The sequence below is a fragment of the Cygnus atratus genome, chromosome 5 (assembly GCF_013377495.2).
Source record: "Cygnus atratus isolate AKBS03 ecotype Queensland, Australia chromosome 5, CAtr_DNAZoo_HiC_assembly, whole genome shotgun sequence".
Lineage (NCBI taxonomy): Eukaryota > Metazoa > Chordata > Aves > Anseriformes > Anatidae > Cygnus > Cygnus atratus.
Genome location: NC_066366.1, coordinates 30,835,370 through 30,858,027, shown reverse-complemented (window position 1 = coordinate 30,858,027; position 22,658 = coordinate 30,835,370). Strand labels below are relative to the sequence as shown.

At 37.6% G+C, this 22,658-nt stretch overlaps 1 protein-coding gene across 2 annotated transcripts; it reads left to right on the top strand.

The window, feature by feature from the left end:
* The first annotated feature begins 1,198 nt into the window (after positions 1-1,198).
* TMEM62 (transmembrane protein 62) lies at positions 1,199-20,016 on the top strand. Of its 2 annotated transcripts, XM_035539630.2 has the most exons (14): positions 1,199-1,460; positions 2,968-3,079; positions 4,185-4,322; positions 5,403-5,448; positions 7,718-7,859; positions 9,918-10,042; positions 10,189-10,311; positions 11,372-11,527; positions 13,014-13,173; positions 14,919-15,032; positions 16,005-16,089; positions 17,641-17,745; positions 18,597-18,715; positions 19,658-20,016. In XM_035539630.2, the coding sequence occupies exons 1-14, from the start codon at positions 1,293-1,295 to the stop codon at positions 19,982-19,984; spliced, it is 1,920 nt and encodes a 639-aa protein (XP_035395523.1). In that variant the 5' UTR covers positions 1,199-1,292; the 3' UTR covers positions 19,985-20,016. The 2 variants fall into 2 exon arrangements, with proteins under 2 accessions (XP_035395523.1, XP_035395524.1); XM_035539631.2 differs by lacking the exons at positions 1,199-1,460; positions 2,968-3,079; positions 5,403-5,448 and having other exon boundaries at positions 4,243-4,322.
* The last annotated feature ends 2,642 nt before the right edge of the window (positions 20,017-22,658 follow it).

Genomic DNA, 22,658 nt, shown 5'->3' with positions numbered 1-22,658 from the left:
GTTTAACTATGAGACTTTTAGAAGAAGTTATGCTAATGTAAACCACCTGCTTTAGATGAACAAGACTATAGACTTTTAAACAAACAAACAAAAAAAAGGAGTTAAAACCCCCCAAAAAAGACTTGGAATCTACAAATGCTAGGTAGGAGACAGCAAACTAAGTGGCAATAAACCTTTGAAATAACAAGTTTGCACTAATACGCAGGCAGAAATGGCACAAAACAGTAAAATCTCCTTGGATACTAAAATAATAGAGAGAATAAGAACAAAATGGGAATTCAGATAAGTTGTAATAAAGACAGAATGCTGAAGCTTGGCACTCCTGTTTGCTAGAGCTAAAATAAAATGTTAGAGCTTCAAGAAGAAACTGAGCAAAGTAGGAAGATTACCAGGAGTAGCGATTGCTAACTCTTGGGTTACAAGTTGTTGTTTGGGGGGTTGAGCAGACAAACGAGGTGGGAGCTACCTACCAACAAACAAAAACAACAATATATATATACATACACATTAGGTTCCACAAAAAAATAAATAAAAAATAAAATGAAAAAAAAAGAGCATCTGGAAAAGGGTGTAATATGTTAATAAATCTTATTTTTTTGATCAATGCTAAAAATTAAGTCTTTGTCCTAAAAGAAGTTATCTGAGGAGTGTCAGGACAATGAAAAATAATACTGAATTAGAAAGTTCTAAGGCTGAAAACTTTATAATGCTACATTAAATATCAAAGAAAACTCATGTGGTAGAAGCTTTTTCAGCTAAACTCCTGGCTAAGACTGTTAGCAAAAAGTAAACAGCAAATGCAGACAGCAGTTAGTGAAAGAGCAAAGAATAAATTAGCAATCACGAAACCGTGCAGTTGCCCTGGCAAGGTTTATCATGATGTATATAGAAAAAAAATAGGTCCTAAAGGCCCTAAAATGAATTTTTAAGTATGTCACGAGCAAAAGAAGTCAGTCAGCTTTCTGAGCAGTGACAGAAAGCCAAGAGGGGGTGTCGGTGTGAGGGGCTGGGAGGGCAGCCGGACGAGCCACCCATCTCCTCTCCTCGCGTTTTTATTGTCCCTGCGGCGACAGCTCCCCGCGCAGGACGCTGGCGGGCGGAATTTTCCTTACCCCAGAGCCGGCAAAACCCGGGAAGGAGCGGGGAGCTCCCCCCCCCCACAGGGGGCCGGCACCGGCCCTCCCAGCCAACCATAGAGGCGCGGCGGGGGCGGCCCGACGGGCGGCGGAAGTGCTGAAGCCAGCGGCGCTGCCCGGCGGCGGGCAGCGGAGGCCGCCTGAGGCGGCGGCGGGATGCTAAGGGTGGCCGCCGTGCTGCTGGCAGCCGCCGTCGCCGCGCTGCTGCTCGACTGGTACGCGCCCGCGGGGTCTCCGCGCCCGGTTCCGGCGGGGCGGCGGCGTCCCCGAGCCCCTCAGCCGGCCCCCGGGGCGGAGGTCGCCAACTTGCTGTGGGCAGTGCAGGTGAGCGGGGAGCGGGGATGGGTAACGGCCTGACGGGGCGGGGGGCGCAGCGCTGAGGAGGCTCCGTGATGGCGGAGGGCGCTGCCCAAGCCCACCGAGCTGTGAGGGGTCGGCTCGGCTTGACTCGGCTCGGTTCGGTTTGACCAGAAGCTGCGGCACCTCCGCCCCGGTGAGCGCTCCCCGCTGCTGTCACACAGGTGTCCGGGCAGCCTGCTAGGCTGCCCGAGAGGTAAGGTGTACGTGGTAATTAAAGCTCTCCTAATAACTGCGTTATCTCCTATATTGCATCAGTACCCTGTCCTGCATTATATAACGCTCTGCTAGGAAATCCAGCCTCTGCTTGCCACTCTCCTCTTCCAAAGTTCAGGAAAGTTGCAACGGAGAAAATATTACACGTGGCTTTTTGTTTTTAGCGTCAGGACGTGCTGGACTAGTACATGAGTGATGCCTGGTTGGTTTTACGCACATGTAGCCTTGTTTCCAGATTGGATGTCAGATACTTGTTAATCTGGCATGGTCTTGGAAGTGAACTGTCACACCTGGGTGCTTCTGTGGGCTCCTGCCTGACGCTGCTCCCCACAGCATTCCTCGAGCACTTAGTGTATAACTAATCATAAGCCTTTACATATTTGCAGGCAATTGATAGCTGAGATGTCACAGAAGTGCTGTGTAGCTGCAATAGGCTGCTTCTGCTATTTCCCTTCTGTTCTAAAACTCAAGAGCACTTTCCCTACATGTATTAGCTGCAGGCACCACTCAGCATGTAAGCCAGTGTATTATTAGTCCTTTTGTTCTCTCCAATTGCTGTGTATTTTCTAATTTTTTTTCCAGTAATTTTTCCTTAAATGACGTAGGGCTTATCTTTACTGCAGAGCGGATTTCAAAATGAGAGGCATGCTTGAATTAAGGTAGATAAAGCCTCTGTTTTGAGTTTTTAATCTTAAGAGAGTCGACTACAGCAGTATATAACAGTTCCAGAGCTATGCTGACAAGCAGCATGCCCAGCTCCATACTTCTCTTGCCATCTTCTCTCTGGTTATGTTATGTCCAGTGGAGTTCTCCCAAGGATAGGTCACAGCACAGCTAATTTGAGACTTGCCTTTACTTTCAAGTGGCTCTGTTCTCTTTCAGACATGCCCTTTAACAGCTGCTTTATCATTGGCCTAACTTGGAAGTTAATCAAGCACTAAATCCAATGTTGTGCCAGATTATGTTGTGGGAAACAGGCTTCGAGCTCCCTGGTGACTCAACAGGTCTAGCTTAGGCCATGGGATCAAGTTCTTCCCCAAGTGGTTCCTGCCTTGTTTTTCCTCTCATCCACAGGAACATCTCCTCTGAAAGTGAACTAAATTACTATCTCTGTACTATAACCTTGTATTAAGGGCTCTTTCACCTTTCTTGTAGGAAAAATGCTTTTCTTACATAGTGCCCAGTAGGCATTCTAGACAGTGTTGGGCGGCAGTAACCCGCTGTTTGGGACAGGGTTTCATTTTTCTCTCTTTTGCAGGTGTCAGATATTCATATAAGTAGATTTCGGGATCCCAAACGAGCTACTGACTTTGAAAAATTCTGTTCTGAAACAATTGATGTAATTCAGCCAGCACTTGTTCTAGCAACAGGTAAGCATCTCAGAAGTGTCAATTTCCTCTTGAATGTGCTGTCAAATGAAGAGCAAATAAGCAAAATTCTCAGATCTCAAAATAAAGCCTTAAAGCTATAAGGTATCTTAAGCAGTGGAAGTAGAAGTGTGGGTGAAAGTAGATTGCTAGCAGCAGAAGAGATTAACTTGTAAATGCAATAGGATTTGTTTTTGATTAATATCTTGAATTTGGTGGTGAATTTAGAATATTACGTATAACTAAGACATAATCATGCAATATAGCTATTGTCACCCTGTATTTGTCACTAAACCTTAGTTGTGATTAGTAGTCATCTTTCCTAGTAGTGATTTTATGTCATCCTTTGCATGTGAAGTTACAGAAGTGAGCGGTATCTCTGACTTGTTGTTAAGAGTCAGTTTATCTCTCAGGTATTCTGTATCAGAACAATTCTTGCTTATGTGTATAGAAAAGTGCTGTGAACTAACATAAGATTTTTATTGCTGGTTTCTGCTTGAACACATACCAAGACAGGTGAAATAAACCTTGCCATTTCATTTGATACCTTACTACTGTTACTGAAATGGATTAAGTTTTGGCAAGCAAATTGAAAGATCTTTGAGCTGTTGCTACACATGAGGTTTTAGAGTTTTTGTGCTAAGTTTAGACTTCTTATGTTTCTACAGTTACTTATCTGCTGCTTGCTTTTTAAGTTAAGAGCTCAGAAATAGCGTTCATCTTCTAACTAACTCTGCAGGAAGGCGTTATTATACGAACAAATTGAGAATGGTTTGAACTTTAGTTGGAGCTTAAGGGAATACAGAAGGTGTGAAGTTGATGTCTCTATGACTAGAATTTTCAAGTAGAAGGAATGCATAACAATTTCTTCTAGCATGGCATCGGTAAAAGTGCTGTAGTGACACGTCTGATAGACACTTGAATAGCCTCCTGCACTTTCATTAGAAGGCATTTACCCTTACAGTAACCAGATGACAGGAATGTCCAGACTGTACACAGGAGGCCTGCGGCCTTACACTAGGAAGCTTGGATTGCATTCTTGACTAGTTACAGCATATGTGAGAACTGTGTAGACCTCTAGTTACATCTCACCGTTGTACGTTTACAGGTGACTTGACAGATGCTAAGACGAAAGATAAACTGGGATCTGAGCAGGTGGAAGTAGAATGGAAAACTTACCAGTCGATCCTGAAGAGATCAAGGGTCATGGAAAAAACCAAGTGGATAGACATCAAAGGCAATCATGGTAAGAAGGAGATGAAACGTCTTTTCCTCTCCTGTGATTATAGAGATAATTTAAGTAAGTTATAATACAGAGGTAAATTGTTAGAAGTTGCTCGCATATTAGTGGTGGTTATGAGTCAGTAGAAAGACTTGCCATCCAAGTATCTGCTCTACTAAGGGCACATTTGTTTACATTTTTTACTTACTGAAGTTCTAGTAACAGGGAAGTAAGACTCTTCATTTATTGCTTCTGCATGGCAACTGGTAGAATGTAGCTTTAGATGTTAGTTATTAGTTTGTATGCCCCATCTTTCAATGCAAGGGCAACCTGTAACCTTATCCTACTGAAGAAATGGTTTTAATTTACTTCTCACAGACCTCCTCCAACAGTTTCAGTTTAAAAAGTAGCACATGCTCAGCAGTTGAAACAAAATCTATTTCTTTTTAGTAGAAAGAACTCAGGGAAGTTTATATGTGTCATAGTTGTAATTCTAAACATTCAAGCGCAAACTAATAAACTTGTAACAGCTGCTCTATACAGGAAGGGCAAAACTAGAAAGCCTAGTATTGGGGTGGTGGGCGAGGAGTACATCCTTTGTCATATATAGCCCGTAATACTTAATCACATTTCCCTAGAAGTCTTCTGTTACCAACCATAGTGGAGACATGGACCCCAGTTGTAGTACAACTGTTCTTTAACATACACTAGTCTCTGATGCTATTGCAACCTTATTTTCCCTAGATGAGTTAGGTCTTTATATAACCCACTGAACTTGAAAAGCTTCTGAAAAGGTTTGTGGCCAAACTGTAGTCATGTGTCTAGCTTTTAGCCGCTAAATGACAATTTACATTTCCACAACAATTTTGTCTTTGAAGTGAAACTTCAAAGAGAAAACTATTCACACTTCCAGGTTAACTGCATGAAGTATGTAATGTTTTCACTGCACACCTGGATAGTCTGTTTACCAATTATGCTTTTTTTTTTTTTAAATATAGCTTGCCGTTGTCTGCTGAGACACTTATCTCAACATCAGGACATAAAAATACAAATTACTCAATTTGATCTGAAAGTGTCCTCACTTCCTTTTTCTCTCCCTTACAGATTCATTCAACATTCCACACCTGGATAGTGTTCGGAATTACTACAGGTATTTTATTTACCACACATGGCGTTTTATTGAAGGTCAAAATTGCTAAACAATGTTCTGTTTTCAGTTGTCGCAAATGCTTTCTCACTGACTTTCTGTACAGCCAAGACCATATTTGCTGTTCCCATTGCCAATTAGTAGAGTAGGATAAATTCAGAGAATAGAGAATTCTTTTCTCAGACTTCTTATCCCTATATGTTTTGTAATCGCATGTGTTCTAAGCGTCCCTGTGTCTAGGAAATGTTCTGTGCATTATGTGTACAATTTTATGACGTTTATGTAAAACTAATATTTCTTAAGAGTCTTTTCATCCTCAGATGGAAAAAGTAACAAAACACAGTTTTTTGGTTCTTTCTGCATGCTCAAGGGCTTTTCACTTCATATGGGCCTAAATTTTATCTGAGCCACTTCTTCACATCTGAGTAATTTGTGATTTTAGAAAACCCAAAGTAGAAATAGAGATGCAAGAATACAGACAAAGTATGATGGGTGGACAAACCTTCTGAGGAATTTAAATTCTCTGAGGAATTTAAATACTTAATATCTCATTGGAGATTTAATTATAAATGATCAGGAAGCTTTCACCTTGTCATTTGTCTCTTTTGCTTTTACATTGGGGAGGTAGCCTCAGCTGTGACTCAAGTTCAGTTCCTCGGTTTTTCTTGCCCTTGACATCTCTACACAAAATCTTGTTTCCTAATTTTGGTGGTGCATTTAGCTTTGACTCTTTAGAACTAGGGGAGGACTTAAAAATCAAATTTCTCCTTGAATTCAGGCTTTTAACCTATTCATTCTACAATAACAACAGAGTTTCAGTTTCTGATGGTTCACCAATTTGCTTCATGGCCCAGCAGGAGCAGATTATTTTCCCATAAATTCACTGAGATGGTATCCTACAACAGCTTTATTTGCAGAACATGGAATTCAGATGTGGATTTACCATGAAGGGATGAATGTGTGGCACTGATGAGGCTTTTGCATGGGCTAGTTCAGTGCATGTCCCTGTATCTTTTGCTGCAGTTGTGGCAACATATCAGTGTAGTATTTATCAGTACTCTGGTCTATTTAATTTAAGGCTGCTATCACAAGTCCTAGTGAATCACATGGCAAGATGTAGCACTAGTAAATCTGCAGGATCATCCCTGAATTGTTGCTGTTGGGATTTGGCCTAGACACGTTTACTGTTTGGAAAGAGCTATGGATCACCTTTCTCTAGTCCACTCTGAAGATGCAGTGCTAGCAAAAGAGATTATCCTTAGAGTGAAAAGGAAATTTCACCCTAAGAATTTGAGTGCAAATGTCAGGTTAACAAGTCTTTGCTTATTTATTACCAATTTGTTGCAAAACAAATGTATTCGCATTATGGTTTTTACTTCACTATAGTCATCATAAGATAAAGAAACTCATTAGAGATTTATCCTAGTTAGTATCTAGGACTGAAGAAAGGCTCTAAGAATCTTCAAAAGCTATTAAGTGTTACTAAAAGGTAGAACTATCTTAAGAACAATTTTATTTAAATGCATGTTTAATCCTATGGATGAATAAAATACCAAGATTAAGAATTTCTAGGTAATGTGCCCCACACTAAGGACAGAGAAGGGAGATGGCAGAGTGAAATGGAGTCTTGTGGAAGCCTTTTCTTCTCCGCTACCCCATGATGTTAAACAGTCAAAAAGACAATGTCTTTTTTTTGTCTGAGCCACAGAAAATCCATGTCTGCTTGCCGCTATGTGATACATGAACAAATTTTTCTTTCTTTGCTGCACACCTCTAGAACACTGTAGCTTGCACGGGTAAAAATATAGGCCAGGGAAAACAGTTACTCAACTCCCTGCTGTTCATTATGGATTAAAATTAAAGAAGGCAGTAGTTGTATCAGAATACAATGTTTTTACACAAAACCACTGGTTCCTGTTTTACTTCCACAGCATGAGCAGAGGATAATTCAACTGTTGTACATAACTTAAGTGGGACTAAAGACTGAAATCTAAGGATTATGGTACTGAGCTTCCAGTTCTCGTAAAGTTCATGATGTTCTTAAAAGTAACATTAATTTGAGAAAATAAACCTTGTGAAAGGGTCTTTATGGCATTAGAAATATAATGTATCTTCTTTGAAGTACAGGCGTTTCAATGCCATTGATTTTTAAGAGGAGACTGTACTGAAGTAATGGAGGTCTAACGCAAGAAGTTGTGCGTGTTTCGTACACATCATCTTTGTCATTGCTGCAAGCTTTTCTAACAGCGATATTTTTGTGTTATTTTTTCAGGAAATACTCTGCCTGGCGTAAAGATGGCTCTTTCCATTATATCCACACCACCTCTTTTGGGAACTATTCATTCATCTGCGTGGATGCCACACTCAGCCCAGGCCCAAAGAGACCCTATAATTTCTTTGGGATTTTAAATATGGTATTTTAGAAATCTTAGCATTCTGTTTTGCTGGCTGTGGTACTTTTATAGTGTATGAATCTGTTTGTTTGTTTGTTTTTTTCCATGTCTTTTACAAAGAAAAATTGTCTGAAAGATTTGTGCTCATCTGAAAGATTCTACTTTTCTAAGTTAATATGCACATGAAGCTTTTGTTTAGAAAAATGAATGTTTCTCTTAACATGTAGAGTATCAGTGTTTTCTGTCAAGAAATAATCCAGTATAAAAATGTCAAATTAGTTGTTTGGTTTTTTTTTAGGGCTCTGCCAGTAGTTTCTTAACATTTAGACAAGTTTATTAATATGTTCTTTATCTGCTGTGAAGCTTTTTTCCAAAAAAATATAAAAATCCAATTTCACACCTTTTCTCTTTGCTAGATGTTTTCTATTAATGTTTGCAGATGAGAGTTGCACTAATTTATAGCATTCTTTCACATTATTCCACTGATAAAAGAAATATGTCATTTACAAAAGTGAGATCCTGATGTTCCAAGACCATGAAGATTACTGTTTTTCTTAAAAGAATAACACTAATCCCAATCTTTAAATCAAATATCAGTTAAGGTAACATTTTGCTCCCCTTTCCATTTTTCTTTGTAGTTTGTTGGTACATTTGTTGTTCTGGGGATACTGTTCTGAAGCATTGCATAGTTATTGTGTTCTGGTAAACAGATGTCATACTCTACCTGTGGTAACTGCCTCAATGATAAGTAGAATGTTCTTCTAATCTTGTCTAAAGGAGACTCAACATTTAATTAAATGTTTGTAAAGTACTTGGTGATAATTAGATAAAAGATGATGTAGGAGTGCCAAGTACGGTAGTGTTCTCATTGTTTACTGTAATTCATAGGCATGTCTGTAGGGTGTAGTAACTTTGCAGACAAACTCTCAAGGAGAGAAGAAACGCGGTTGAGTCTGGAGCTCCAGTTCTTGGCTGCAATAAATCAAGTGTTTGCTTGCTTATTAACCAGCAGCAGGAGTCCAGAGAGTATAATTTGCAGATTTTTGCACAAATCTGAAGGTAAAGAGAAAAGGTAGCCATGGGGCAGTAGGTACTTGGAACTGTGTTAAGGATTAAACCTCTGCGAGGAATTTGAAAAATAAACAGCATTTATATCATTGATTTGATTGTATAGCTTGGGTTTCTAATAGATATATCGTGTAAAAACATTCTTAAAGCCCAAATTCATAAAGGCAAGTGAAATATTAATTTCACTTCATAAACCTGTTGCAGTAACTCAGAATGCTATACCGAATCCATTTTAATATAGCTTTTATTTCTGTTTACTTTATCCATGCATTACAGCATTGCTTTTGAGGTACGAAGGAGAATAGTATGTTGATTTTTCTCTGTTTTATACTAAAAGATTTCCAAAATGGTGAAGAAGTAGATTTGTATTCATCTCTGGCTTTAGTTTTCCTGCCTCCTCTGTTAAGTCTTTGAGATCCTATTGGTATTAGGAGTCTCTCTGAACTGGTTCATGTGGTTGATGTCAAAAAGACTGGAGTTCAAACAAATGAAAGAAAAATTTTGGTTAATATTAACAGCAATGGCTGAGTAATATTTTCAAGATTCAGCATCATAGTTCCTGCAGTTAAATGACTGAATCGTATGGTGCATGGTTCTGGGATCTGTCATGCCTATAAAAGGCTGTCAAGCAAGTCAGGAGATAATAGGGGTGTAATTGCAAGGCAAATATATTTGTAAAATCAACTCAAGTGTATGGTTATATAAACAAGCAGTAGAAAGGATAGAAATATAATTTACTGAAGTCGGTCTTTATATCCCACCTTTCTTCTGATCAATTGCAAGACATTTGAGTATCTTTTCATTTTTTTCCAACAGATTTTTAGGTTAACAGTGCAGTTCATTGAAGCAACTGTGGGTGTTCTCTATAGATAACAGATGAATTGCATTCTTCATTAGTTTCTTTCTGCATTTCTTCTGCTGTTCTTTCTAAATAACCTAAATGGTAAATAGTTAAACAGTTATATTTTTGTTCTGTTTTTGTTTTTTTTTCCAAACACCTGTCTTTTTCAGAGTCAAATGCAAGAGCTCTCTATGATGGCAACAGAAAGCCTCTACAGCAATCATACTATCTGGTTTGGCCATTATCCCACCTCAACAATCATCTCCCCAGCCCCAGGAATACGAACGTTAATGAGGTAAGATTTTTTTTTTTTTCCTGCAAATTTTCAGTGTAAAGTATGTTTCTTGCTTCTCTTCGCATACTTGTCTGTCACTTTATAGTTTTCTGCACTGGCATCTCCTCCCCACCCAAATAATCACAATTCTTATGTTCTTTTATTAGTTCTGCCACAGCTTATTTATGTGGACATCTCCATACAATGGGTGGACTGATGCCAGCCTTGCACAGTCAACACCATGGTGGCACTCTGGAACTGGAATTGGGAGACTGGATGGATAATAGGAGGTAAGCAAATCCTGTGTGAGCAAATTATTGTGTGGAACCTACCTGGTCCTACTTTAATTCCCTTTTATGCTGTTTGGAGAATCCGAAGAAAGCATTAGATCTGTCTGATTATTACTATTAATGTTTTTGAAATATATCTCTATGTAACTTTGGGCATTTTCCTGATAGCAACAGTGTGTTAATAAGTTATGCAAACTAATGTCTTGATTCATTCTTGATATTTATAAACTAAAAAGATAGCATCTAAATATACCATCTAATACGTATTTAGTATTCAAAGTAGGCAAATGTGATAAAATTCAGCATCAACACTTCCAAGTACTGTGCTCTGGACTAGCTGTTGGAATTCTAGAAATAAAAACAATCTACCTCTGCTGTTACTGTAGCAGCATATGAAAAAGCATATGATGCTACGTGGAATGTATGGTAGTATATCAGCTTTTCTGCAGTAATGCTACAAAAGATACTCGTGTGTACAGGAGAAAGCACACAAGTCGTTGTCCATGACTAGTGTGCTTGCCCTTACACTGCAGAAATGGACATTATATTTGAATTCTTTAACATAACGTTCATCTGATTCATATGCAAAATTCAATAGACCATGGCATTTCCAATTCTGAGTAGTGCTTCAGTGATTTATAAGCAGGTAAACCTCATCAGAGGTAAACATCTGTGCAGTTACTGTGGCAGAGTCAGCTCAAGTTTGTTCAGCTATGTAGTAACTCTCGTGCAAACCTTGCCCTTCTCAAATCTTTAACTAAGTCACTGTTTTAATTGTAGTAAATTACTTTGAATCATTTTGTTAAATTGGCTGATGATTACATACTCTTATGAATTATATAATCTAATGTTGTGATTTACTCTAAAATTATAAAATAAATCTTAAATTGCTGTTAAATCAAAGTTGTGTAGAAATCTGTTTGTGACAACATATGATCAAGTACAAAAGAGAATAAATGGAAAATAAATCAAACAAGTTCTGTTTAGGAACTTGGGAGGCATGAGAATCTGCTGCGCATGCAATACTTATATCAACAAAATTATCTTCCTTCCCTCTTAGGTACCGGATCCTTGCATTTGATCATGACCTCCTTAGTTTCACAGATCTTACCTTTGAAGAATGGCCTGCAGTTCTCATCACCAATCCCAAATCCCGCCTTTACAGTAGTTCTTCTCATGAACCACTAGTAAAAATTCTTTACTCCACTCATATCAGGTACCCTGTAATCTGATTTTTTACAATATTTGGCAGTATTTCACTATATTTATTAGTTGGTGTCTTTTTGTGGTCATGGTATATATGTGTATTTATATAATAACATACGCCTTAAAAAATATCTACTATTCTCAGAAACTGCTTTTCTCTGCAAAATTGTTCCTGAGAACTCACTTTGTATCATAACTGTGATTAAAAGCAGATTATTTAGCACTAATTGTTATTTGTTTTGTTTATGTGGTTATTTCCACTGAAACCTTTTTTGTGTGGCCAAAGCTGGTAGTTTGATTAATACTTAATCTGTTTCATCAATTTCACATGTTCACATTGCCTTCCTTTATTTCAGGATTTTGTCTATTTTTCTGTTCACTTTAGATTTCTTATCCTTTTCTTCTGTTTTCAGTATTACAACCCTGGTATATTCCAAATATTTATATTAGATATTTAATATATATTAAAATCTATGTCTCTGCCAGTTTTCCTGTTTGTTTTAAAGGTCTCCATCTTTTCATTTCTACCTTATCTTTTTATATCTTTTTGTGCGCAAAATCTTTATGCGCTTTTCAATACCTAATATTTGCTATTAGACCAATAGGTATAAAATATACGTGCATATTGAATACGTAGAATTACAATCAAAAGAACTTTGTCATACTTCTCCATTTAGGAAGCAGTGTCCTACTAAGGCTGCCTACTTTCCAGTTTACTATTTAGAATCCTATCTGAATTTTCTCATGATTATATTCAATATAGGAACTGGTAGAATAGCTCACAATAACAGTAAGAGACTCCTTCATTTGACTGACGTGCTCCCCAATACCTTTTGTATTAGCAGAAGTGAAAGACAGGTGTGCAGTATATTGAGATTATGTTAGTATCACTGTTTCTCTGGTTATAAGCGCTGTCAAGTGATACCATGTTTGTTGGTATCTCAAATCTGTAATACCAGTCTTGCGTTCCACTCCATTTCTCATAAATTCCATTGCAAAGACTGGAAGGTCTTTGTAACGTACTCTGACTAGCAAAGAATCAAAAACAACAAAGAAAAAAGGTACTCTGCACTCAACAACAAAAGATTTCAGAGAGAGACTGGCGATTTTCAATGAAAATATCTCCAGCTATTTGAGTGTGCATCTGTATGTGTGTAGGGCAATGCATCTGGCTAATATTAGCAAATGTTTCAACAGCAAGAGTTCTAAGATTATTTTTGCCGAGACCCAAGGATCTCCATTTTTGTCTGTTCAACAACCTAGTTTTCTATCCTGTTGTTTTTGTACAATACCTTATAGAACTTCTTTTCTTAGTTGTAAGAAAGAGTTAGCATATTGCCTTTTGCCTACAGATATTATACCATTTTCACTTCTATCTCCTTTGGATTCTTAAGTATAAGGTACCATTATCTTTAGGGGCTTCTCTTTGGGAACGTATGACAAATCTGCAAGTACTGTAACAAATCTGTTTATTTTGCTGTTTGTTCAATCCTTAGAATTCTGGCCTTCTCTCCTTCTGTCATTACCTCTGTCAAAGTCTATATAGATGGAGTTCTTTTGGGGAATGCTCATCAGGCATCTGGCCCTCTCTACGTGCGGAAGTGGAACCCGCAAAATTACAGTGAAGGGTCCCATCAAATAGATGTGATTGTCCAGGTAAGATACCCATTGGCATTGTGTGTGTTGAATCTCTACATTGTCATGTGTTCTCCATCACCCTTCTGCATCACGTAGCCAGGAACAAAATACATGGTAACAGACTTGCTTTTGTATTTGTCTGATTGATTACAAAAACCAGCCGATTTATTAAATGAAATTGACTGATTACTGAGCACTAAAACATTAATAAAGTATTGGGATAATGTTGTCTCTTAATTTTTTTTTATTTTTGTTTGTTTGTTTAACTTCTTTTCATGTTTCCTTACAGGCTGCTACTGAATATGGTTTCTGTTTCCCAGAACATCAAACTTAACTGATATTAGGTTGCTGGGGAAAAAAGCATTTCTTAGTCTATCTGCTTCTGCTTCTGGAACATATTGTATTTCTGTCCCTTCAAGTGGCTGTCAAAGAACCCATCAGACTGTTCTAACATTCTGCACACTTGTACAATAGTAATGGGAAAGTCAGATTTGTCCTGCCTGGTGGAACCAAGCCAGGCATTATTTCGCACAGGACAAAGACAATAATGCTTCTCTCCCTCCCCACCCCTATGGCCTCTCTGTACTGTCAGTGTTCTGTCTCCTTGCTTGTTACTGATTTCTGTGATGCTATATCTAGGAAAAGATAGATTTTATAATCAATTTTTTTTGATGATGACAATGAAAACATGCGCAAAACTGAGTAACTTTTGAAGACTGTTATGCAGGCCTGCATAGCAATAATGTGCTTTGCAAATGTGTGCTCGTTTTCAGATAACTGAATGGAATTTTCTAAAAATTAATTTCATTTCCTCTCCAGCCATAAGTCACTATTACATCCAGTTACTGAATAATTTTGTGGAAGAGAGGAGGATGAAGTCTTGACTTGTATTGGTTACCTGTAGAGAAAATAAGAACAGTTGATTGGTATACATTGTTTCTGGGATTGTCTAAATGCTGTTGTTTTGGGTGTAATCAGAGTAAACATACCAAATTCTTTAATATAAATAGACAGTTTATTTTGTCCTGTGAAATGAGGTATCAGTGTTATACATGCACAAATATAAAATAATTCTGTTGAAATATAGCAGAACTGGGGATGAAAATGCCCTAGGGGATTGAGTTTTTGATGATACTGTGTCAGTTGTACTGTAACTAGCAAATATGCTTGAAACTAAGTACAACAAAGCTTTAAAATGTTTTAAGACAGGTTATTAGCTAGAATTGAGCTTTCAGAAAACAAGTGTTTGTGGTGGCTAAAAAATAGTCACTGTCTTTCACAAGCTGGAATCATAAAATCACAGAATGGTTTGTGTGGGAAAGGACCTTAAAGGTCACCTGATTCCAGCCCCTCTGCTATGGGCAGGACACCTCCCACCAGACCAAGTTGCCCAAAGCCTCATCCAGCCTGTCCCCATCCAGGGATGGGGCATCCACAGCTTCCTGGGCAAGCTGTTCCAGTGCCTCACAAACCCTCACCCTCAAACTGCTGAATCTCTGAATGGTCTCATATGCATCACTTTCAGAGTATAATATCACAATCACAAATTTGCTTGAAATTACCAAATTGTCAATAATCAGTGTTTTGCAGGTAGAAGTATTTGACATGTGCATGCCTGGCATACTGCCATGTTAATCAGATCTTTCCAGAAAAGTTGTAGATGTTGACTAGCTACTTTAACTTGACTTTCGTGTTATTTATTTAAAATCCGTTATGTTGGCACTACCAGTTCCTAATTGCTTTCTTATTTTATATCAATTTAGGATGCTTCAGGAAGAGTTAGCAAACGGGGTCATATATTTTCAATGGAAGAAAACCTTTCTCTTAAATTTGGCTTTTTGCCATCTGTTATTCTTCTTACTGACCACTATGTTCTAGTAAGTATTTTCAGCAAAACATCTGTCATTCTGTGCTGGTTTCCCCCAGAGACTTCAGGAAGAATTTTCCAAATTCCTACTAGATTTGAATGCACTTTGCTTTTATCAGATGTGACACTGTTGGAACTTCACAAGTATTTCAAGTTGCTTTCCTCAAGGTGCATGCTTCAAGTGTGAATGTACCGCAGTGGTTCATGCAAGCAGTTGCCTTCTGTGATTTAAACAGTTGTCCATTTTGAGGCACAGGTATACACACACTTTGTGCAAGCAAGAAATGGAAAACAAGGTAGTGGAGATAATAGGAAAAAAAAACATTTAAGTCAAAGAAAACTCCACTATGATCTTTTGTAATATGTGTACTGGCAAGAATGCCAAAAAAGTCTCACATCAGCTGCTGACATTATAGCTAGCAAAGAGGAAGGCAAAATTCCCACTTAATTCAGTAAGTTCCAGACTATATCCAGACGTGTTACAGCTCAGTACATGGAAAGAAGGAATGTCATAATAATTAAGGTGCACTTACAGAATAACATAGTAAAGTCTATATTAATGTAGGTAGTAATTCTGAGCCAATTACAATACTATATTAGTTTTGTTAATCGATAAACAATATTCTCCACAATGTCTTAACTGCAGTTCTATACAGGACAGTATTCAGAAAATGTTTTATATAGGAATTGTATTTATACTCCTTCAATGGATGTGTTTTACAAGCACCATTTTTGAAAGATGTAGTTATGTTGCTGTCATGCGTCCAACTCAATCCAAGTCAGTAAGATGCAAGTGAATGCAAGTCCAGTAACTTTTAGAAACCCTAAGTTTCTTTTACTCTTTAGTGCAATGGTACCAAGACGTTTTGAATGTGTTTCATTAGAAATCTCTATCATTCTGTTATTGTCCAAAAGGCATGCTCATGGGTTGACTCTGGAAAAACTCCAGTGTGGGCAAAGAGTTAAAAACTGTTTCTTTCAGGCTCGTATGCTGTTTGGATTGATTGTGCTGATTCAGATTGCCTTGCTCGTTGCTTTCAGATACCTCCAAAAACCAGCACTCAGAGGTATGAATCAATGTTTATCTGTGTTTTAGAGGATCTAATTTTCCCTAAAACTATTTAGTATTTATCCATACACTAACAATATATAAGTAATTGTAGATTTTCACCATATGCATTTTACATCCAGTACTGTGTGTTTTGATTAGGTTCTTTGAAGATGCTGTTTTTTCTAAGAAAATCTCCGATATAGCAAATAAAGTCAATTAAGAGTTTAAAAACTTGTTCAGATATCTGCTGAAAAACAAATCAATCAATTTAAGTCTAAAGCTTTCATTTTAATTTTCTCACTGAAGAATCTGATACATTGGGAAAGGAGTTTTATTTTGTATCAGTTCTATGTGAATGTGCTTGTTTCACTACAGCTGTTGCACAATTCTGTCTGTATTGCTGTCACCTGACTGGAGAAACAGATTTCCTGCTACAAGAATAATTTCTGCTGATCTTTGCAAACAACATGAACAGGGTTGTGTCTTTCTGAAATGAAAATTAAGATCAGTTCTATCATAACCTGATATTTTGTTCATTATAAATCTGATAATTGAAAATTAATACTGTTAAGGTGGTAGTGCTTATCCTTTAAACAGTTGTTTGAACCACACCTTACTAATGAGATTTTTCTGGAAACCACCTCCCTTCCTATTCATGTCGGTATGTTTCCCTTCCTTTACACCCATAGTCACGTAGCATCCTGAGGTAACTACAGCAACTTCTCACACAGAAAAAGTTTTCAGTTATATTTATGGGATTTACCAGCTAAAAATGAAAAGAGCTAGCACTTTATGATCAACTAGGTCCCTGTAGACCATGAAAAGTGTTTCACAGATTAGTGAACAAACTTTAGAACTCTTGATTTCCAAAGTTCAAGCATGCCATCTGGGAGTTAATGCTTTGTGGGAAGGGCAGCCCTGTAATAGGTCAATTTCTAAAACCTAGCTTCATTTGGAAGGCTCTTTGGAGCCTTCCCCAATCTATGAATTGCATGCTGTGGTTAGATGAATGTTGGTTGTGATTTCTTTTGCTAGTGTGACATGCTTGTCAAATGTTGACATTTTAACATCTAGTCTTCATTTTATCTGAGTTACTGTCAGATTTCATCAAGTACCAAGCAGATCTAATCAAATATCCAGTTAATTTAGTCTGTGCTGACCTGCCTTTTTTGCATTTGCACAGCTACTGTTTTGAATTCTTATTTTTCATTTAATTTGAACTTTCTGCATGTTTTTCATTATAGCTAACTTTATTTTCTGGGTATATAAGCATCATGCAGTTTTATTTGCATACAGTAACTGTACTACTCATTTAGAATGGCAGCTTTTTCTGCTGTTATTAACATAGATTGTTAAATTTATCAATTTCTTATTTCCAAATATCACAGTAATAGTAGAAATGCACTACCCTGCATTTATTCTGTAGACATATTAAATATAATTTTTACATTTCTTAGTTAGTAGACTGAGTGGGTGACTTATGCAGATTTGTTTCAGAAAGACCAATATTATATGTGTGTTGCAACCTGAATCAAGTTTATTTTTCTGAAACGTTGCTTCTGTTTAGAAAAGCCAGGACTACTGAGTCTGACCTCATTTTCCCTTCACGTCTTCAGTAAAACAAACACGTTATATTACTCAATTCTGCTTCTGAATTTATACACGATTTTGGGTAAGTAACCTAGAGTACTGAAGGACGTAACATTACTATTTTTAAATTACACATCAGATTTTGATGGAAAAATAGACTTCTGGCATCTTGGAGAATGGGGAGAAGCTACTTAAGTTATGAAGTTGATGTGGAACTTCAGAAGTTAATGTCCAAGGAAAATAAGTTTGCTCATTAAGAGCTGGACTTAAAATCCTAGAATGAATTAAGTTATTAAACTATCCTGAAAACAGAGTGAGTATTTTTAAGTTTAGTTTGGGTTTCATTTAATGAATAGGATCTGTACATTCGTATAAAATGAGCATACGGAATGTACATTTCATGTGACAAGTCACTAATACATCTCAGCTCTGATATCAAGAATTTTAGCCTGTTTCGCCTCTGATAATATGTTAGTAAAATAGCTACTTTCATGGAAGTGAGTATAGTATGCATAAAAGTGCAGGTTGACCATTTTGACTTGTAAACTGAGGCAAGCTGGGGCTGTTTCTGACTGTCTTTCATAAGTTTTATTGTAATTCTGGGGAAGGACCAGCATTTGAAAGGATCTGTTTTCACTTCTCTCATGAGGAAAACATTATCTGTGGTGTCACAAGTTGTCACTGAGATGAAATCGAAAATATTTTCATTGCATGCCACAACTCATTAATGGACCATACCAAAAGGCCATGATTCATTCACATCAAGAATGTTCTTCAGATTGTTGTAGGTGAAAGATAAGACTTATTACTACGGACAAGCAATAGAGAAATAATTTTCCCCAGTTAAGCAGTTTGTACTAAGGACTAGTGAAAAATAGTTATGTCTATATTATATTTTCTGATAGTGCTCTGTTTGTTTTTTCTTTCTTTTAGGACCATGGTTTGTAGGTGAACTAGTAGATGGCCAGCTGGGGGCCTGTTTTTCTTTCGGGGTCTTTGTTGGTGGTTCCTTCTTACAGGGCAGTCTGACATACGTGGTTGGGATTTTACAGGTATGTATTTAGAGATAAACAGTGACCAACAGCTTGCTTCTGGAATCTTTGTTTATTTGTTTTTTATAGTTTTATAAAGAAAGGAGTTTTGGAAGAATAGAGATGATCAGTCAGTGTTAGGCCATGCCTGACTATGGCAAGCTCTTTCTAACCTTTCTTCAGATTTAAACTGCAGAACAGAAAGAGGTTTTGCATAGGTTTCTCAAACTTCTATTTTCCTCTATTTGATATTGCTTTGGACTCTCTGGATGCCTGGATTAGAGGCCATCTCTACAGGTTTACCCCTCTGTCTGATTTTTTTTTTTTTTTTTTTTGGGTCCTCGCACACAAGTTGCAGTGATTAAGCAAAAGGGACTCAATGTCCTGGGCAGCTCTCACACACTTAATAGTTCTTAGGATCAGTAGGTGTCACTCTCTAAGTAGACTTGAGTCTGGTTTTCCCACCAGTCTGACCTGGCTACCTTCTGGTTTTCCCAGCAGCCATTAGTCTGAAAGACAGGGTGTAGTTACTCACCATTTAATCCAGAGCAAGTCAGTGTTGCCTCTGTCAGGGTCCCTCCCTTGTGCCAGTGCTAACACTTGTTTTATACCACAGTGAGCTGGGTCAGAGAGCTAAACTCACACAGAAGCCATCCTTTTTTACTGTGCTAGTATTTCAGTCAAACTCCCTGAACCAGTTCCAATAAGAGTCAGATGCTTGTCAGTGCCACACACTGCAAAGGAGTGAGCAGGAATACTTGGCCCGGGACTGAGGCACAGGCAGACCCAGTTGTATCAGCTGCAGAGTCCTGGAAGTGCATCCTGAGATTCCAGCTATAGAAACTGCAGTTATCCCTTAGAATGGGACAGTTTTATGTGCTCGTATCTTTCTATGCACAGATGTGTGTTGTCCAGGAGATTTGGCTTGGTCATTGTCTTATTTTCCTCTACTCTTCTTTTCAGATGTTGTTTTTCAACATGCCATTAATGGCCTATCTGTGCTGGTGCCTGTTGCTGCGGTGCCAGGGTCACAGTTTCCATTCTCACATCCATCACGTCCGACGCCTCTTGGCTGTGCTTATTCATCTGGCAATGGCACTCCTGCTGGCCTGGCAGGTCTATTCTTGCTATTTCTTGCAGCGAACCTATGGGACCTTGGCTTTCTTCTTCTCCCCAATGAGAACGTGGCTGGTGGTGCTGACCTCAGCTCTGATTTATAAAACCTGGACACTTAAACCATCTGAGCTCAGAACTTACATAGTAGAAATGAAAAACTGTCAGAGCTCCTGAAATACAATAAAGTAGTCCAAGTTTGTCAACTTACAACTGTCAAGACACGACCTATAGTTTTGTGTTGCTGGAATTCCATACAGCCCAGCTGTGAAGTGGTAAGATTTGAAGCTGCACCTGCATCGCTACAGAACTGTAATAAATTGTAAATGTATAACAATATGTATTATATGCTTGTATTATACATACGCAGTATACTGTATAATACATGTTATATAATACAGTTATACATTATACATTAGAACTATACAGTAGATTGTGTAATAATCTCTAGATAGATCTGTATGGATCACTAATGGAATTGTTTGCTCATTACTGCTGTAATACTTACTTTTATTCATTACACTCTTGATTTTTATAATGCTGGGACAAATGTGAATAGATCTTGATAAGAAGCTCCAAGATTTATGCTTAACTTCGCTTTTGATTTCAAGATTTACATATATTTCTATGAGACTTAACTACAAGACCAGACCAGATGTCTTCATGAATTAATGTTTATTGCAAAGGTGCTGTGTGGCCTTCCCAGTAAGTCCTATGCTTACACACTCTTTTTTCAGTTCATAATGCTTTTTATGAGCAGTTTATAGGCCACTAGGTGAGTGTATGCGTATTTGTATGTTTACCTGAGCCATGGTGTTAGCCTTATCCTGAGAGTGCTGGTTAATTAACATACTCCCTCTCTGGGAGGAAATAGTTGTTTTCCCACTCCTGAGGTGCTAATTTTCCCACTTTCGACCAGTGAAAGGACTGTGAATGATCAATGTTGCTGCGATTCCCAGTTGTAGTCAGACTTCAGCTTTAAAGCAAAGAATGAAGAGGAAGCTATCAGGCTGGGAGAGACAGAAGGAATCCTGTGATCTAATGGCTATATTATGCCTAATTTAGGGCCTCAGGACTGTATTTCTGGGTCTCAGTCAAACATGCGGACAAGTGACCTAGGAAACTCATTTCTTTGTTTCTGTTTTTTCCTAAGTCAAAAAGTGATAGAACAGTTACATTTATGAAGAACTTAATGACCCAGAGCCAAAAGAGCTGTGTCTTTAGTAATTACAAATTTCCTCTGCTCCTCTTCTCAGCTCCTCCGGGAAATGCAATTTTTTAATATTATATTCTTGTAAAATGTGAAGTTCCTAATTTTAACAATAGTTCTTTGTTATATAACAACACCTTAAGGTGATTGTTAAGCTTCCTGCCTCAGTTTCCCTATCTGTAACGTAAGGAGAACTCTGGCCTGCTTCACAAGACTGCTGTGAGTAGAACATTAGAAGTACTTCATGTAATTTAGAGTAACTTATTTTTGGTTTATTAAGAAAAAGGAGTAACATTTTTGGTATATTAGAAAAGACAGCGACTGTACTAGAAACAGTAAAAATAGTAAAAGAGCAAATTGAATTAGAAGGAAATGCTACTTACAACTAAGACTTTCATTAGTTTTAAAATCTGACAATCTTACTATTCCTTAATTCCAATTCCTCAGCGATTGACAATATAATAGGATCAAGAGTAACAGCTCTCATTTGCATAAATTAAATACTGAAAGTTCTTAAAGTACAAGCCTTGGGGTTAGCCTCTAATTTCACTGTCCTTATTCATAAAAGCATGTGGTTGCCCACTTTTAACTGTGAATAACAAAAATCACAAAGTATGTGAGCTTTCCCTTAAAATTATATTTATATGGATTTATATTTTCATATATATATGGGCTTCATAAAATAGCCCATCTCCCAGAACACATCACCAGTCACTTAAGGGAAACAGTGATAACCTCTGACACATATACAGATGCTATTATAATAAATCTGCAAGCCACTCCATTAAAAAAAAAAAAAAAAAGCCTTTGCTCCTCTGTTGCCCTGTGATGCTCAAAAGGCACTAATCAACATTGTAGACTAAAGTGAGATATTCCAGGGATAACTGGCCCTGTGTTGACCCAATTAATTGCCTGGTTTGTGTCCTCTATTGAAATTAAGCTCTTTGGCTCCCTGACACACTGCATTTCTCATGAGAAGATAACATGTATTCTAACTTTTGCATCAATCAGCAGTAGTGTAAGAAAGATTTCATAGCGCTGCATGGTTTATGACATGTTATTCCAGTTTATGGATGAATTCTGAATGAGAAGAGTTTAATTTTCTTACCTGAATGGAAGAAAATTACTTTGGCATTTATTAATTCTAGCATATAGTTCTTTTTAAAATAGTACTCCTTGGCTGTTGGGGTTAACCATAAGAATACATAGGTCTTCTGAAGTCAAGAGTATTCTTTCCAAACTGCTCGTTAAGGGGACAAATAAGAGCTACACAAAATGAGTGAGCAAAGCAAGTAACAGATCGTGGAATCAGACTGAAATATGTTATATGTTGCCAGCAGACATTAGTAAGATCTGTGGAAAAAAAATAACTTTTGTAGTATAAAGTGTAGTATAAAGGTTTCTATTAAAATACCCTGCAGGTTTGGGTTGTTTTGTTTCTGGTTTTGATTTTTAATCTGCTTGGAGAAGATGACTTGAAATACTTGACTCCCATTTGAAACTACTCTAAAAGTGCACTTGAAATGGATTTCCTTTTTGGAAGGAAGAGTTCTGAGATTAAACAAACAACAAAATGTATTTGAGAAGTAATGTGTTTTTGTTTTGAAGTTTTAGAAAAAGCATATGTAACTGTTCTTCATG

Coding starts and splice junctions, on each gene's coding strand:
- TMEM62 (XM_035539630.2), top strand. CDS start 1,293: ATGCTAAGGGTGGCCGCCGTGCTGCTGGCAGCCGCCGTCGCCGCGCTG. Junction 4,323..5,402: donor AGACATCAAAGGCAATCATG/GTAAGAAGGAGA, acceptor TCTCCCTTACAG/ATTCATTCAACATTCCACAC. Junction 18,716..19,657: donor ACGTGGTTGGGATTTTACAG/GTATGTATTTAG, acceptor TCTTCTTTTCAG/ATGTTGTTTTTCAACATGCC.